Source organism: Pocillopora damicornis, chromosome 4 (assembly GCF_964200805.1).
Source record: "Pocillopora damicornis chromosome 4, jaPocDami1.2, whole genome shotgun sequence".
Lineage (NCBI taxonomy): Eukaryota > Metazoa > Cnidaria > Anthozoa > Scleractinia > Pocilloporidae > Pocillopora > Pocillopora damicornis.
The window spans coordinates 29,052,289-29,070,813 of NC_142673.1; the positions used below are offsets into that span (position 1 = coordinate 29,052,289).

An 18,525-nucleotide genomic window follows, 5' to 3' on the forward strand; every position below is an offset into this window, starting at 1 on the left:
CGTGGGATACAGACGCTGCGATAACGAAAGGTTTGGCCTATTTCACACCCGGTTAGTGAACACGAACGAGAGAGCGTGAACAAGCAACGGTGGACTGGTGCTACCGCGGCTTTTTCTTGCGCTCGCATAGTCTCGTTTCCTCGGTGCACATAATTTCCGGTTCATGCAACTTCCGGTTCGAACTAACTTCTGATCCTTCCCTTAGACGGATAGCAGCTTACGGCCGTATCATGATCTGATATTTGGTTTGCGCCTGTATCACAAGATAATAAATACGTGATATCCAATGCATGTCACTCTGATATGCAGGTTGCTTTGGAGACACTGACGTGTGGTCATAACTCACTGATCACTACAACACAACCGCGCTTTTCACGTCAGCTAGCCTTCGCTCTTTTTACTAAGAAAAAGTTCTGTAGGAAACCCCAAGTAAGGTCATCAGTGACTACACTTTCTACTCTGAATTCACAATTTAAAAATGAAACAGGACATAATGGTGAAATTTAAACAAATCTGTCGGTGGTACTTGTATGTTAATTTTTAGTGACCCGGTAAATGTTCAACCATTAATCTTAAGTAACGCGCGCTCTGTTTTGATCACACAATAGGGCTGCGTGTAAGCACTGATAGAATCTGCTCGTCGCGATGAAAATAATTTTGGATTTTCTAACTCGTCTGTGGATTACTGTCATGAATTATTTATTTCCCAAAAAGATAAAGGAGAGAAAACGAACGCTGTCGGTTGAGGAAACTATTATTTCAGAGCAAGCCGCTTTTCTGTGTCAGAAATACATCGAAGCAAGATTCACGCGATCAAATTTGTGCTACTACAACCCGAAGAGCCGGAAGAGAGACGGAGAGCCCACAATTGCATGTTCCGAGGATGTAGTCAACACATTGAACGAAATGGGCGCTTTGCTTGAGAAAAGCTACCCAAAACTCTATAACAACGTTTTGGATCAACTAAACTGGCGGATAAACCTTGCTATTCTCGTTTGTAACATGTTCAATCGCGTCTCCGAGCAAATTATAGCTTCTGGCGTGAACTGGGCTCGGATTATCGCTGTTTACGCTTTCGCCGGCGCACTAGCCTACGATTTAACACAGACAGGAGACACAAGATTCATCCGATGTCTGTCGAGGTGGATGGGTCATTTCTCCGCTAGACGTTTGAGTCCGTGGATCAGACAGCATGGAGGATGGGTAAGTTTGATTTGCTTTTAATTTTTTTTTCGCCTTCGTATCTGGTTGTTACCTTTTGTGTGAGGACTCCACGAGATATTGTTTGCTTCTCTTATGGTAGCATATCATCATTTGCATATATCCGTGTTTCAAGAATATCGAATGAAAATAACGAAGCGGCATCGTGTTGGTTTACATTTTCTGAAATCTGATATTTGACCCTTGATTTTAATCCTTTGAAATAATGTTAGTTAATGGTTCCTCTCATCAAGGCATGTTACCACAGATGCAGTAGTCTACGCGTGTTAGCGTTACCCTTTTAAGCTGGTTATATCAACAGCGTGTCGTCAACATACTTTCAAATCCCATAATCACTTCATTTTGTTTGTGGAAGCTCGTCGCCAAGTGGTAATTAGTTTCGGTTGGATGGAAGCCAGAAGCTAGATGCCGACCCACGCTCGTCCCATCCACGATCGTCGTGTAACTTCGGTACCAGTCTTTCGGGATGTAGTTCTTTGATCAATATAGAAACGAACGAGGGCGATCGTCACTCATGGTTTTCCGACTACAAGTTATGAGCGGATTTCTGTAAAATTGAGAAACTTTGAGACTCCGACGACTTTAGTGGATGCGTGGGAAGAATAGTTGTGTCGAAAGATTAGCTGTGTGGGAAGAATAATTCATGTCATGTCTCCTAACATTGACCACTACCTCACAAGGCGTATATTTTTTTGTAAAATTTTACCCCGATTTTCTCTTTCATGCAAGGATAGAAAGGAGGAGGAATTCACCAAATTTAGTTTGTGACCAAGATCGTGCTGAGTATATAACAGGAAAACTCGAAAAGATTTTTACTGCGAGAGATTTTCTTGGTAACAGCCGTAAGGGGCTTGGTGAGGGCCGGGAGTACCAAAGCAGAAGCCACCTACTAGAAACCGTTCACCAGTACACGGAAATCAGCTGAAAATAAGAACACCTACTCGCTCGCCATTCCCTCATCCCTCCTTCACGCTTTCCCCGCTTTCCCCCCCTTCCCCCCCCCCCCCCCCGCGTCAAAAGGTGTGCGTATAGTTTCACCGAGTATATACAGTTTGCTTGCCAACTCAATTTTATTCAGTTTTTGTTCTCTTAAATCAACAGAAAGGCCTTGTGACACATTTCAAGGAAGAGGAACAGTCATTAATGGGCTCGTTAAGTAGATGGCTTTCAGGGAGTCAACCAGGAAAGGAGCAACCCGAGTCTGAAACAGTCTCTTCGAGAGGTTCATGACACGAATACAGTACGGGAAGGAGGACCAAAAAACTTAGTTCAGTTTTAGTGCAAGTCAGTGGCAACTTCAAAGTGAACCTCTAAATACATGGAGCGCGAATTTTCAAAGACGAGTGTCACTTGCACCAATTGAATGGCACGGTGATATCAATCAAGTTTTGAGGTCAGCGGTGGATATGAGTCGCCAGCACAGGGAACTTTACCAGTTTACGTGGTTAAGTAACGGAAACGCAAGTTATCAGATATTCCCATTTTGGCGTTTGTTTCCCGACTTGAGATTCTCCTGCTAAGGGCGGGTAGTAATTACTCATACAAGCTTAGTACACCTAATTTTCATTGACGTCTGGAAAATTTAAAAAAATATATAACCAAAAAGGGAAGCTTCGAGTCAGTGGACTGGCGTTAACTTATCTTCTCGATTTTGCACATGAAGTTTGTTTTCTTTCTCTAGCGCAAACCGCTTGATTCAGTCTCGAAAGAACTCCCACGATGGGCCACCAGGCACTGTAATTATGGGCTACTAAATTAAGTTTGGTTAGCTTTGCAAACAACGAATTTCTTATGTTTCAAGTCATTACTACAAGTCTTTTTCATTCCTTTGTCAAATCACAGCATTTCTTGTCAATGAAACGTTCTTTAACCAGCTTTGTTTGCGAACCATATGTTAATATTTTCCATGTTTCTTACATGACATTTCAAATCAAAAGAAAAAAGACATTCGCTGCCCTTATCGAGAACTCACTCATACTGGATTGATAACAATGTATTAGTAGGCGTTCGAGTTGAATCCAGTTGCAAAAACTCATTCGACGCTATCAGTCTTTCTCAAGCCTCCGTCCGTTACCCGTTTCCAGAAGAATGAACGCTTCTCAAGGGGACCACGATTCCGTAGCACTTCCCGTCCCGCTCGCACTTCGCTCTCTAGGAAAGCCCTGAAATGCTGGGGAGACACTTGGCGATTTTATTCGCCGATCGCGACGTAAATTGTCGATATTTGACAAGCCAAATATCGGCGTCTAATTTCGCTAAGTATGTCGCCGGCTCATGAAAGTCCCGCTTGACACTTAGAAGGCGGTTTTAGGGCGTTCCATGAGAAAATTCGGCCAACAGACGCGCGCTTATCTTTCCCCGAGATGACTTCATAGGAAAGTGTACCAAGGAACAAATACCCGCGAAAAAAATCAAAGGAAACAACTTAAAAGTTTCCCACATTTTATTATTTGCATCATACAACAACCCAAAAAACCCAACGTAAACAACCCATGTAACCAAGGTTTAGGTTCAACAGAACGCAAATACTATGCAAATTAACATACAATTAGCAGAAAATTAAACAATGTTTAGATTAAAAAAAAAATTAAGAGATCGAGTGACTGTACCTCCTTCTGTTAACTTCAACTATCAATCACAGCTCACCCACTTTGGGACGAAGATTGGAAGGTTTACTTAGTTCAAAAAGTAACGATGCTTGGTAAGAGGCCAACCGTGCTGTAAACACGTCATTTCATTTTATTATCCAGAATTTAGTTGTAAAAGGTTATCAGTTTGTTTTGAAATCAGGAAAAGCCTGTTCCAGGAGTTCAGTTAGCAAAACTTAGCGAAATATCAAACGGCGCGATAGTAGCGGAAGAATGAAAAAACCGAGGGAGAATCGGGTCTGGCCGGGTTCAATATGCGACCCGACCTTGACACCCCGCGTTTTTTTCACTCCTCCGCAACAAAAGCGCAGTTCACTATTGCGCTTCGTTTTACAAAATTAATGCCAAGAACAGGCTAAAATAGGAATTGATAATACGTTCCCAACTTTAGAATCGGAAGGGTAACAAAAGAAACAACTTTTACGTAGTGAAATAAAACGAATAGACACAGAAACGCAAAAAATATAGAGAGATTAAACGTTCCTAATCAAGCACTATGAAATACTCAAGCGCACCTCTGACCAGGATGGACTGCACAAGCAGCTAAGCCCACACCAGTAGACCCGTTTCTTGTTAACTCTGTAAACAGTGTAAACTATCAACTAACAAAACTCACCCACACGTTAAAGACAATAAATTGTTCCCCAAAATGAGTTTCCTCTCCTCCATAAAAAGTCATGCAAACGGGAAAAACGATTCACTAGCTTACTGTTGTTCAAAACGTACTCCTTGTTTCTCGCCTTTAACTGGCCAAACAGTTTTTTCCACCCTCAGAAGTAATAATTACTTCACCCTCGTTTTAATTCAATTCTTTAAATACTTCGCGATATTGCTGACACTGGAAGGCAAGACTTTTCTTTCCTCAAACAATTACCACAATAAAAAGCCACTAAAAACAATTAGTTTCAACGGTTTAATATAAAGGAAATAATGAAGAGATAAACAAAAAATCTGCAGAAAGCTTACTTTTGAGGAAGCAGGCTCTTGCCGATGCTAAATTAGTCTGTAAAAGAACACTACTCATTCACAAAAATGAATACAACAAATCAATCACATGCTGTAAGGAAACACAGAAGAGCTGAAGTTCCAGAACTAACCAACAAACGTTTACAAAACTCGATATGAACATGAGATACAAAATGAGGATGAAGCAGATCAAGATATGCCTAGAAAGAAATCTTTCTGTTGATTTACTGACAAAATAACCAACACGGGTTAATGGAAGAACAAGGGAAAAGCTGTAAAAGAAACTATAGACACTGCAGTAGGGAGAATGGAAACCACAGGGGCGACATAATAAGACAACAATACGAACACTATATGAGGCTGTAGCAATAAAATATAATCATATTTATGAATATCTATCGCTCAAAGCTTACTCATGGCGACTGAAGAGCGCGTTTAATTACCAATGCTTTAGTTCATTCTGCAAAATAGCAATATTAGTTTACAAGTGTGTACGCGATTTTATTACATAGAAACCAACACTGCAGAAAATTCAAGTTTAAACAGTTCAAATATTGTTCTGAATGACAACAAGGTTATCGAAAAATATTGAAGCTGGGAAAATGAAGACACTATAATTTTTAACACCAATAAATTAGCAATTATCCACCGAACTGGTGGATTCGTCAAACCAGATCCTTTGATTCCTTCCTAAGACAAGGGTTGCTGTGCATGTCATCTGCTTTCAAAGCTTACTGTTGGAGAGAATATGCTCTGGCCAACACTTTACACTTAATGAATGCAAGTATTAATGTCATAACTGAAATATATGCTATAAAGTTTAAGATGTCAAATTCAAACAACAAATTGATCATAGCTTATCGCATTATATCGTGAAAAAGAATAAAAATGATGAATAAAAGTCTTGAAGCTACCAGCATGCCTGTAGTGGACGTCAAAGTTAACATTTCAGCAAAAATTACTCTAGTAATGTGCAATGTATCTACAAGGAGCATCCAACCCCAGTTGAAAACAAAGGGGACTGCATTCTGAAGCATGCACATTCCATCAATGATCAGTAATGTAATTGTAATAAAAATATAATAGAGATTGACAGAGGCATCAACAACTCAAAGCTTACTGAGCTTGGAGAGGCATACTCTTTGCCAATGCTTGCGTAGGTCTGGAAAATAACACTATTTATTCAAGAAAACACAACGTTTGAAGAAACAGTTCAGAACTCCAACAAGAAAAAATTTAGTTGAACGACGACTGTCAGAAAGATCTAATAATAAAATAGGAAATGATGCTGATATCACAATGAAGTTATTAAATCAACACAACAAAGACATGGCAAACCATTGAATACAATAACATTGTTTTAAAGAACAAATCAAACTCTGTTATCAAAGAATCACTTCATACAACAAGCTTACTGTTGAGATGAACAGTTGCTCTGCCTCTGAAAAACAACTTTGTTGTCAGAGCAAATAGCAATTCAAGTAGCTAGCTACAAACAAAAATGAAAAACACCAGAAAAAACTGACGGTAAAACTTTAAAGAATCAGCAAGAGACTATCAGAGCCAGCTATGAGCTCCACCGTCTCCACTGACTTTACAACAAATGTACAAAATTTCCCCGAACGTTGTTTTAGTCTGAAAAGCAACATGGTTATTCAACCGAAGCATACAAGAGCACGACAACCTGAAAAGACTCACTGTCTTCCATAATTTTAACAAGAAATGTATATCAATGCTTAATAGCAACCTCTAACAGAACACTAACAATAACCATGATAATGATAAACTGTTGATCTTCTGGACCACATCAAAAATAGCTCCTCTTTGAAAAGACACAGGCCATCCTGTGTTTTGCGTTGTGATTACGCCAGCCCTTGATAGCCTTGCCAAGATGACCACAGCAGATCAATTTGTGACAATACAAATTTAAGCATTTAAGAAAGTGCAACACATTTTATAATTAACAACAATGCATGGAAATAATTGATAAAACTGGCCCTTTTTAATATAAGCTTAAAAATTACGTGGGAGGACGAGGTAGGTCAATAGATTGCTAACCTATGGTCAACTGAGACTAAGAACGACACGATAAAGAACGTCCGTCGCTGCTTCTGTAGAACGTAAAGTGTAACATGTACCACATGCAAACAATACATAAAAACACTGCAATTCGATCAATTTCATTATCAATGCATCAACAATACAAAATTAACAAAACATTGCAAGTTTGAATACAAGACTAACTCTAACGAGCACGCATTGGCAACAGTGTATTAGTTAACATTTCAATGACTTTTAAAGCAATGAAGACAAGAATCAAACCAGAGGAAACCTTCAAATGTAACAGCTTTACTAAGAAATAATGCTACTGATAATAATATTTAATATCCCTGACTATTTTCTTAACCCTATAAATCAATCACAGGTCTGTACAACTAGGAAAGTAAAAGCTTCGTCCAACACCAAACCTGCAGATTTATTTCAGTGAAGTCAAAAATAGCAATAGTAGAATTACAACAAAATGCACACAAGAAATAAAATGTATCCTTTAATACCACGCCCATTTGGTTTACTTCGTGTCCTATCCTGTAAATTCATACATGTTTACAAACTCAGAGCATATTTGATAGCTGACTACAAATGCAAATCATATTAAAAATCAAAATGTCTATAAGATAGGCTAATAGGAAATCAATGCTAAGAGTAGAACACCAAAATCCTTTGTAAAAAAAGAGATCTTCCTTGCAAAAACAGCTTTCTTGAAGACACCTCTACCTCTCTTCCTAGAAAGAAATGTATGATAGAAATGGTATCGTTTAGAATAGCACTTACCATAATTTCTAAAACAACTTTAAAATTTGCTGGTAGGACTCAATAATTCACAGTGACATTTGTATGCACCATTTCAGCCCAGTAAAAATAAATAATTCCCAATATAATTCAAATAACAAAGGAGATATTGGAAATGAATAACAGCCACTTTGCTAAATATTATCATAAAAATTTAAAGATCAAACTCAATCATGACAGAATGTGCATTATTTCACCAGCTGACCTGACTGCAATTCTCTGACTTTAGCCTTGTCCTTCTGGCTACATTTTAGTGGTTTACTACATAATTTTAATCTCATAATCATCATTAGTAAATGACAACAATGATGGAAAGATTGATGCTTTCAAACTGCAACATTATTAAAGGCCAAGCAGAGAACAAGCTCATGTATGTTTAAAATTTAAATACATGTACATCACTGGCACAAAGCTTAAAAAATAGAAAAGTAACAGTTCAATTGAATAACTGTTCAATTGAATAACTAAAAAAAATTGTCTGCCAAAGAGAAAAATACAAACTCATGCTAGAACAATTCATTTGAAATAAAAACAAAGGGCAAATGGACAAACAAGACAAAAAATCAGCTGATATTAAGCAAACAGGAAACTTTTAAGAACTACCAGTACATATCAAGTTACACAGTCTCTTTTTCTTTCCCTTTCTTGTCCCTCTTTCAATATAAGTAAAAACCTACCTTTACAACTTATGTTCCTGCTACTGGCCCTGTTGTCCCCCAGGGGGTCCAGGTGGAGGTCCCCCCGGCTGTCCCCCAGAGGGTCCTTGCTGTGGTGGTTGTTGTTGCTGCTGCTGTGGCTGTTGTCCAGGTACTCCTGGTTGCTGAGGCTGTCCAGCTTGTTGGTAAGGGTAGTAGTAACCTTGCTGTCTGTAGAACTCTGCCCATGCTTGTGTGTAATCAGGCTGCCCCCCCTGTCCTGCTGGTTGACCTGTATGGATTTAAAAAGGAATTAAAGGCAACTTCCATCACTGGCAATCTTGGCTAACTACCTAGCTCTAGCTAGTTGGTGAGTAATGCTGTCATCCAAGTTACTTGCAATCAAGTGCAAAGAAAATCTTGTTTTGTGTGTTATGTTTTGCAAAATTGAAAATTCATGTATGTAGACAGTATTTAGCTCTTGTTTGATGTTTACTGTTCTGGGAAAAGTTTACATTATTCTTATACCTGGTGCTTGTCCTGCTGCCATTACTGCCTGTTGTTGGTAGAGTTGTTGATAGTATGCTGCCCATGCTGCAGAATAATCTGCCTGGCCTTGAGCTGTAATAATAAACACAACATTATTCTTGTAAATAAACAGAAGCAACAGCAAACTCCACAGATTTACAGGGTTAGTATGCTAAAAATGCAAAATGTTTCCTCAAAATAAGTCATTTAGAGATCAAAATTAACTAAATAACTAAAATTCCAGACACAGCTAACTCTCTAAAACAGCATGAAATTTCCAAGAGTTTTTCCTTCCACTCATAATTTAAAAACATTATTTTTGTTCTTTACTGATAATGGTGATAATACTGTTGTGCTGCATCGACACCAAAACCCCAAAATTTTGACAAATCACAGGCATGTAAATGTTGCCACTTTAAGAGAAGGCTGTGTTACTATGCATATGCATTGCATAATTATGTGCAGTTAAAAATCAAGGAAAATATTCTTACCCTGACCAGGTTGCTGGCCTTGCTGTTGGCCCTGCAAAACAAACAGTTATTTAGTACAGAACAACTTTTTCTTTGCTTCCTTTTAAAACCTTTTTAAGACTTAGAGTACAGTCAAGCTCAGAAATCCACAAATAACAGAATTATTTTGAAATGAGGAAAGCATGTTGGCAAATCACATCAGAAAACAGGCCTCATAAGCCAACTCCTAAACCAATAATACTTGCTATTTTTATTTTCTAAAGCAGAATCTTAAAACCTCAGAACTGATTGTCTAATCAAGCATTAATAACCACTGCAGCTTTTTACAATATGGTCCATGGTCTGGAATTTTTTTCACTACATTAGAGAGCAAAGTGGCAAAAAGGAAACCAGCACAAAGAACTTGGGTGTGTTTTCCTGTACAGATCTCCAGCCCAGTAAATAACATAATATGTACTTTTAACAAATTGGTTCTCTCATTTCAGACTGGCTTGTTCCTCTTGACACTTCAATCCAGAAATTTTTCTGGTGTTATTGGTTTTTTTTAAGGTTCAAACATAAACAAGCCACTAACTTGTTGCTGCGGTGGTTGCTGACCATACTGCTGTTGCTGTTGGCCATACGGCTGCCCTGGTTGTTGTTGAGGTTGCTGTCCATATTGCTGTTGTTGCCCATACTGACCATACTGTGACCAGCCCTGCTGTTGCTGCTGATGTGGTTGCTGCTGTTGTTGGTTCCAGCCAGGCTGGTTCCAGTTTTGTCCTTGATTGTAATTTCCTCCCCCACCTCGTTCACTTTCTATTTTCTCCCTGATCATTTGTTGGGCATGTTGTATCTGCTGCTCCGTACCTTATGAACACATAAACAGCTCTGATTATACTTTTTCTTGATCTTTCTTTTCACATCTAAGAAACTCTTATTGTGAACCACCATGTATGCACAATGTGTAAAGTGGATGAAATCAAATAATGGAAGCCTTAAACAAGTTTAGAATGTATAACATAGAACACAATATTGCCTCAATACCTCGGATTATAAAGCTCTTTGTTGGAGAGCTTTCAGGAATAGTTCTGTTTAATTCTACATGTGCACCAGTCATGTTTATAATCCCTCGTATAGTTTCTCCTCCTACAAAGAATACAGAGAAGAAACAGGTTGACAATTCTTTACTGGCTTCCATCTACAACAATCATCATTATTAATACAGTCAAACCTCCTGTAAGCGACCACCTGAAATGTCAATTCTTGGTGGTTGCTTACAGGAGGTCAGGCCACAGGGGTCCATATTTTGGGTTATTTGCATGACATTACTGGAACCTTTTGCCAGTGCTTATCAAAACCTTTTGTACTAACTTTTAGCAGCTTGTTCACAGAAAAAATATTAGGACCTAAGGTGATTGGGAGGTTCAACTATATAACTACATTTCCCTGTCAGTCTTTTCCCATGCAGTAAAAGGCATGAATCAGGCCAACATGAGACTGCACCTACATGTCAAATACCACAGAGATAGTGTAAGGACTGCTTTTGCGTAAGAAATAGACAATTTCCAAGTAAAAACATGTCTACATATACCACAAATTCTCACACCCATGAGGACTGCTGAATATTTGATTTCTTTTCAATCTTTTTCTCTACTGTGTCATTTTAGAGGTGAAGTTTTTTTCATAATTACCTTTTTTAATCAACCAACAAAAATTAAAGTACAAAAATTACACAAACTAGTAATGACCAATATGAAAAGGACAGTGACTCTTTCTACACTGCTACAGTGTAACGGTTCACAGGACAGAAGTCCTGAATAGGACTTTTGTTAGTAACAGATATTTCTGTAACCATTGTTTAAATTTTGTAATGCCTTTAAAGTCAACAAAAACATTACTTATCAAAAAAACACAACAATCACACTATACACAACCTCCTGTTACTCCAGTTATCATCATAAACATACCTTTTCCAATGATCAAGCCACATTTATTTCCTGGTACTGGGTATTCAACTGAGGTAACTCCAGGCATATTTGCTGGGGCACCTCTAGGGGGTGGACCTCCTCGCTGTCGAGACTGAACATCAAATTAAAACAGCTTGTTGAAACTAAAGTACTTTCCATGGTTAAATGCTTTTTATATACACATGTATATTGACACAAAAAAATGAAACATGTCGCAATTTGACCAGCAATTGAGATACAAATGAAGAAATGAACTTCAAGGTGAACTGCAATTCAAGAAATTGCAGAAAAGAAGCAAGAAAAATTTAAGCTTTGGTGGGATCCAGATCTGTGAAATTTCTGCAATTCCTTTATTTTCAACTCATCTGTCAAGAGCATGTCTTATATCTGGTCACATCTCCCTTGGACAACACCTTGGTATCTAGGAGAGTTAACTGTAGCCTCCAAATGCCCATTTTAAGGAATTCCCAACTTATCAATCTCCATTAAATGCAAGAGTCAACTTTGCATTTGCTCTTTTGTCAAGGCTGTTTCACATTTACTTCAACATGATTTCAATACTATTCACCTGTTCTACTATGTCTTGAATCATAGCCTGGACTTTTTGCACCTGCTCTGGTGTTCCTTGGACAGTTGCCATTCGTTCAGGAGCATTAGAGTTGTCCTCTGTAATTACAAATAAAGTCATTCAACAAAGCACAAAGCATGTGCAAACATTTTAAATGTACCAAAACAAACAGACTTTTGTGTACTAAATCAAAAATCTCAGAGCCCATGGTAGTTCCATCAAGGATTTTTGTCTGCATTTTTTCCCTTGTGTTGAAAATGACTAATGTCTTCTCTCATACATGGTATGTGGGTATAAAAATAGAAACGATTTCACACTTCCAATCTAAACAAATGAATCTAATTTATTACCACAATCTATTCCTTAGTTGAAATAAACTCATCAAAGGTCCCTATAGAAGTCTTTTCAAAGCTTCTGGAATTTAATTCAATCCAAATCACAAAGAACGCATAAAACAACATACTCATATTGAATTGCACTTTTGCTCTGGTTTCAGCTTGTATTCTTTTGATGGTTTCCCCATTCTTTCCAATAACAAAACCAACAATCTCTCGAGGAACAGGAACCTGCCACAGAAAATTATTATTCTGTAATTAAAACCTTATGTTCCATAGCAAAGCTTGCTGTACAATATAATTATTTATTTTCATATAAAAGAAAGAAAGAAAGAAAAGGATTATAGCACAGTTTTGAAGTAGGTAGTTTTATTTTGTGGCCAAAGTGGCTGATTTTGTATCAGAGCAACTTCTCTGCATAGGAGCCACCTGAGATCACAGAGTAATAACCCATTTACACCAAAGCTAAAACATGTTTTCAAGCTGTTTTGCCAAACCTGGTGTATCTAAAAATGTTTTGTTGGTGTGAATTTGGTATACATAACATTTCATTAACCACTTCAACTACTTTGGACAAGTCTGAAGTCTAGAGGAAACCTTTATATTGCACATGTGTCCAGACTTGCGGCAACTATATGGTAGAAATGTTGTGGTCTAGAGTGAACTTCACTGGTTTAAAGATCAAAATGTCAGGGTTCAACTTCAAGCCCTTGTGTTGTGCTCTTGGGTATGACACTGGTGCCTCTTTCCATTCAAGTGTTAAAATGGAGAATACCTGTAATGGACTAGCTTCCCATCTCTCTCACTAAACTAGGACAATCCCTGGCAGAAGCAGGCATGTAAGCTCATGAGACTGTACCTATGCTGTAGAATGTGTTTGTGGATGATCTTTTTAAGTTTTACATACCTCTATCTGTTGCATGCCAGGCTGATTTCTGTCCATCTGATGTCTGTTTCCTTTATAGTCCAGTCCAGGCATGTTTTGCTAAGATTCAACAAAAATAAGATTCAACAAAAATTATTCATAAACATCGCAATTTGTGTAAATTTTTAATCTAAACTATGGCAGGCCGATACATTTGTTGTCTTGCCTGCTAAATGAGCGTGTGCTAGGTATTCACTCTGTCACATATCAAAAAATAAAAGGTTCTATTTTCGGTGTGGACACTCATTTCTGGTACACAACATGACAACTGTACCAGGGATGATACAAAAAACAGCATTGTCTATGTATTAACTTAGCCTCAAACTCAATTTTTTCAAATTTGCCATTGATTTGGCTACCTAATATCATAAAATAGGTGCCAGAAATAAGATTTCAGCACTAGAAGAAGACAGAAGGGGAAATCCTGGGGAATACTACATGAGCTTTTGTACAAATGTTTATCTCATTATAACTTTGTATAAGTTTATAGAAACATTCTAGCTTGCTATACAACCACCAAACTTACCTGTAGGTTGCTAAATTGACCAAAATTCCTCTATTGGCCATAGCAACCTAAAATGTTGCAGCTCATCATGCTACTTAAGTTACCTTCCTCAGTGTTTCATTACTTAAAGAAATGCCTATCATTCTCTAATCATGCAGATTATCAATAATGTTTAGAAAAGACCACTATGTTCTGCATGAAAAGTAACATCTCAATCACAAAGCCCAATTAACATGAAGTGCTTGGTTTCAAAAACACCACCAGTGAGACTCAACGACTTTTTATAGTAAACAAACAAATTGGTCTGACTGTGAATTCCAGTAAATCCCTCTTCGACCTGTCATCACCTGCCAATTCCTGTTTGTCCCTTGCCCACTGACCTCAAGCTCTTTCTCAGTAAGTAAATCTTGTACAAGATCCTTTCCTCTTTGTGTTCTCATGGCATCGCCCATGATTCTCAGAGGTTTCTCTGGTGCATTTAAATATGGCCCGTCTTGTATCATCATCATTCGACACTGTGCTCTCTCCTACACATTTACAAGGAAAGTTACTTTCTAATATAATTCAGAACTCCAACAACAGGTAATAACACAAATTTTAAATTGTCTCTTGGATCAGATAATGGTAGGTTCCATACTTAATTGATTTAACCAAATCTTTGGTTCCATCCAGCTATCAGAGAAGCTAATTGCTTCATTACTAACAATGGCCTCAGGTTAAGCAGATATATTCAACAAAACCTAGTGAGATCATGGTCTGACCAAAGTACACTGTGGTGTCCTTGCATGGAGGAAAATCTTCAAGTAAACAGAGGAACTGCATTAGAGAAATTTTCAGTTTCTCTCTTCTGCAGTTACTCAATAAATTCAAATGAGAGAACAACAAACCTGTAAAGCCTTGATGGTCTCTCCTCCTTTCCCTGTAACAAAAAGAGAATTGAAAAAGGATCAGCAAGATTTCTGTAACAAAGAGGTGTTCTAAAAGGAGCCCTTAAGTACACTGTAAATCCAAGAGAATCTTTCTGGCTTACTACCCTAGCAGAGTATAGCATATAGAGCAAAGTATATTGTTTTTCTTTGAAATATTGAGGACTAAGGGTTATCTTTACTCCAAGCTAAGCTGATAGTTTTTTGCTCATCCTTTATCTTCAAGAAATACCTCCATCCCTTGAAAAAAAACATGTAAAGTAGCTTATCAGTTTAAGAGACATCTCTGGTATCTTTTAAACTCACCAATAATCAGTCCCACTTTACTAGCAGGTATCATCATTTCAATGACTTGTTCACCTGGGGCAACAACTGGTGATGACATCTGGAACACAACAATAACACTCTACATTTACTCCTTTACACATCACATATCTAGTGTGGCTTAACCCTTTAACTCCCAGAAGTGATAAACATATAATTTCTCCCAATAACATCCCTACATTATCCACCATACAGGTTGTAAGAATACTCAAACTTATCAAGTACAAGTTCTTACCTTGATCTAACACCAAATTCTCATAACTAATTTACAAGGAAATTTGTATCAGCCAGTGGGGAGGATTAACAATAAGATCTTGGGAGTTGATGGTCAACATACCAAAAATTCTAACTGTTTCACATGCTGATAACTATCAGACACACATGTGCAACGTTAGTTGTCTCAAAGTTAGCTCCTCTTTGTTGATAATGATCAAGGTTAAAACACATCCTTTTATAATAAAACAATCCTCACCAAAGATTCTGGAATCTTTCCATCCTCACATATTTTGTTTAACAAATTCCTTGCCTTCCTGTTTTGACAAAGAAGGGAACAGCAATAAAATAGGGTCAAAAGTAGACTCCTGCACTAAAATTCACCTTGATCCATAAATATTCCTAAGGTGCTTAGACTAGCATTCCTATCCTGAGAAAATTGAACCTTCAATTATTCTATAGCTAAAAAAGGGTGAATTCTTGCTACAGACCCTCAGTGAAGCAAATAAGATAAAATAACACACATTAAAGTACCAGTAACTAAAAATCAAATACATATATCCTCTCTTTTGACGTAAAAGCTAGTCTATAAAAAGAGTAACATTTGTAGTTGGGAAGAAACTGCCATTAAACCAAGAAATTGCTGAAGAATCTTTAGTACAATGCAGCCTATACTGTAGAAGACAAACTTACTCTACAGCTTCTCGTGTTCCATTTATGGAGACATGACGATCTGGAGGTGGTATCTGACCAGGAGGAGGATCTATAACAAACAACATGATCAGTTCCCTTGTATATTGCAAGTTTCTAGATAAGAATAAGCCATCATCCCCAGGTGCACTTATATTACATTTAAAATGATGTGAGGATTTCCTGTACAAAAGTTTAGGAGTGCCAGTCACACCTACAACTTGTACAACCTAGTTCTGAGATAATTGAATATGGTCTTGCTGAACTCTGTTAGAGTTCTTTGGACAGTTTACATGTGTTTTCCAGGGGTTTCAAAATGTTTTGAAGTAGGCATCATACTTGGCAAAAGTAGGGGACAGTGGAAAGTTCATTAAGGGCCAAAAGGTAATTATTTTGACCAGAGTGTCTGGTGAAATGTTATAAAGTAGCCAGCAGAACTCTTGTGATCACCGGCTTCTTACGAAATCCCTGGTTTTATAAGTTCAAATTTAACCCTGCACTTTCACTTCAATGGAAAATAACACTGCCTTTACCTGGAGCAACTTGTATTTTGGCACCAGTTTCTGACTGCAATTTATTAATCTGTTCTCCACCACGTCCAATAACTGAAAGAGTTGAGAATCAATGAGTAACTGAAACTGTTCTGGATTTAACTCAACTATAACTCATAAATCTGAGAAATTATCTCTTTGCACTTACTTAATCCAACAAATCTGTTTGGGATTTTCATTTCCTCTGCTACTAATGACCCTAGACCAGCTCTGTTAAAAAAAAAAGAAAAAAAAGGGCCTTGTTACTCTCAGAGAAAAGGACACCATTACTCAGGGTGGTTACATACAGAAATTGATAAACTGATAACATTTGCTCCATGTTATTTTATGATCAAATTGCAGTAATGGTGGTTCACTGAATAAGTTTGCTCTTCATCAGGAGAAAAAGTTACATTTACATCTGAGAGGAGACACTCACTCTAACCTCATCCCAAATATTAAATATAAAAGCTATCCTCACAGTTATGAATACTACAGAACTAGTAGTGAAAATAAGGCCTGAAAAAAAATTCAGGCCCATACAGGATTTGAACCCATGACCCCTGCAATATCAGTGCAGTGCTCTACCAACTGAGCTAACAAGCCAACTAGGAGCTAGTATTGCAGAGGTCATGGTTCAAATCTCGTACAAGCCTGAATTTTATTTCAGGCCTTATTTCACTACTAGTTCAGTAGTATTCATAACTGTGAGGATCGCTTCTATATTTGTTTCTTCAACCACAGTACATATACATTATTTTCATATAATTACAATCATGTATTAAATATAGGTTACTTCTTTTGTACTCAAATTTCGAAAGATGTCTTAAACATATGAGCATGCACAACTTAATATTACCTTTGTGCTAAACTTGCAGCCACTTGCATAGCTATTGATTTTGGATCTTTTCCATCCATGGGAGCTGGAAGCCAAATTTCTATATGTCAACTAACTTAATATTCTTAATCATTGAAAAGGATGCCACTTTACTTACATTAACAAATATATGACCCCACTAAGGACTTTTTGTGCAACTCACTTGTTATACACCAAAAGTAGAATAAAATAGCTTAAAATTTTAATGAACCAGTTCTCCCAACAGTATCACCCCAGAGTCAAACAATTTAGTCACAAGAATAAAGGAAATGATCACAATCTAAAGAAGCTCTTGATTATTGGCCAAATTCTTCTTAAAAGTACCTTAAGAAATTTATGGAAAATAGTATGGAGGATATGCATACTGATGTTAAGATGTTAACAGTTCATAGAAAAGCACAGAAGTCCAACAGGTTGACTTGACAGCTAACAGATAAATGTCTTCAACTGGCAAAATGGTTACCTGCAATATGTTGCTTTCTTCTTCACCAAACAACATACTGCAAATAATCATATTACCATTGGCACAACTATGAAGCTAAATACATTAGGCGATTCGAGCAAAGTTTTTTTTTAAAGTTCAAAAGCAAGTAGTCAGTTTCTGATTCATCTAACTAAGGTAAAAAATGTCACAACCGTCTTAAACTAAATGATCCAACTGAGCTAATTCTAAGTCGAAATCCACCGTAAACAAGCCCTTTCGACAATGTTCAGCTTATCTTGAATCTATCGTTTGTTAATTTTTACAAAATAGATCCCACCTTCCATCGCTGGTTTTTTCATAGGGATTTCTTCATTACCACCTGGAAAAAGTCAGACAACATATGACTTCGCGAGAACTTATACAACAAGGGAAAAAGCATGAAGATCTCAAGCTTTCATTAACGATTGATTTCGCTCCAATTTGCAAAACTCACCGTCAAACTCGAATGGTCTTTTCTTGCCGATTTCTGCCCATAAGAGACAAAAACAAACAATAATCAACGTTTGAATTCCTTTCAGAATTTACAATAATTTCTTTAACGTAATGAGACGGATAATTTCAGGCCGAATCAAAACATTTACACACCTTGCTCTGACGAACTCTCTGCAGCCGCGGCGCTACTTGATCCCATCCGAGCGGCGATCTAATTAATAAATTTCCTGTTAAACCGGCTCAGAAGAACACTTACAACCCCTTAGAAGCAACCTTACCTCTTTAGCTCTTTTCAATGCGTCGGCAAACGCTGAAGTTGGATCTACCGGATTTCCCGAAGGCGGTGGAACGTTATTGAAAGAGACTGCGTCCGCCATTTTCGAGCACGTGAAGAAGAGTAATGGCTAAAAGGGGACCGAAAGGCCTGATGGGTCCCGCTGCTTCAAAGC

At 37.7% G+C, this 18,525-nt stretch overlaps 2 protein-coding genes and 1 non-coding gene across 4 annotated transcripts; 1 reads left to right on the forward strand and 2 right to left on the reverse strand.

Moving 5' to 3' along the window:
- Nucleotides 1–347: 347 nt before the first annotated feature.
- LOC113670454 (bcl-2-related ovarian killer protein homolog B) lies at nucleotides 348–3,816 on the forward strand. Its single transcript, XM_027186595.2, has 2 exons — nucleotides 348–1,203; nucleotides 2,323–3,816. The coding sequence occupies exons 1-2, from the start codon at nucleotides 646–648 to the stop codon at nucleotides 2,449–2,451; spliced, it is 687 nt and encodes a 228-aa protein (XP_027042396.2). The 5' UTR covers nucleotides 348–645; the 3' UTR covers nucleotides 2,452–3,816.
- Nucleotides 3,817–7,290: 3,474 nt separating this feature from the next.
- Nucleotides 7,291–18,506, reverse strand: LOC113670452 (far upstream element-binding protein 3). Of its 2 annotated transcripts, none has more exons than XM_027186593.2 (22): nucleotides 18,355–18,506; nucleotides 18,230–18,287; nucleotides 18,078–18,110; nucleotides 17,922–17,963; nucleotides 17,143–17,206; nucleotides 16,453–16,514; nucleotides 16,287–16,358; nucleotides 15,757–15,826; nucleotides 15,323–15,380; nucleotides 14,833–14,911; nucleotides 14,488–14,519; nucleotides 13,981–14,127; nucleotides 13,078–13,155; nucleotides 12,299–12,401; nucleotides 11,836–11,933; nucleotides 11,268–11,379; nucleotides 10,345–10,446; nucleotides 9,893–10,167; nucleotides 9,340–9,370; nucleotides 8,849–8,941; nucleotides 8,363–8,612; nucleotides 7,291–7,618 (listed from the first exon to the last, which is right to left on the reverse strand). In XM_027186593.2, the coding sequence occupies exons 1-21, from the start codon at nucleotides 18,451–18,453 to the stop codon at nucleotides 8,383–8,385; spliced, it is 1,938 nt and encodes a 645-aa protein (XP_027042394.2). In that variant the 5' UTR covers nucleotides 18,454–18,506; the 3' UTR covers nucleotides 7,291–7,618; nucleotides 8,363–8,382. The 2 variants fall into 2 exon arrangements, with proteins under 2 accessions (XP_027042394.2, XP_027042393.2); XM_027186592.2 differs by having other exon boundaries at nucleotides 13,948–14,127.
- Nucleotides 16,817–16,889, reverse strand: Trnai-gau (transfer RNA isoleucine (anticodon GAU)). Its single transcript has one exon. It is a non-coding gene; the product is annotated as a tRNA-Ile (tRNA).
- Nucleotides 18,507–18,525: the final 19 nt, after the last annotated feature.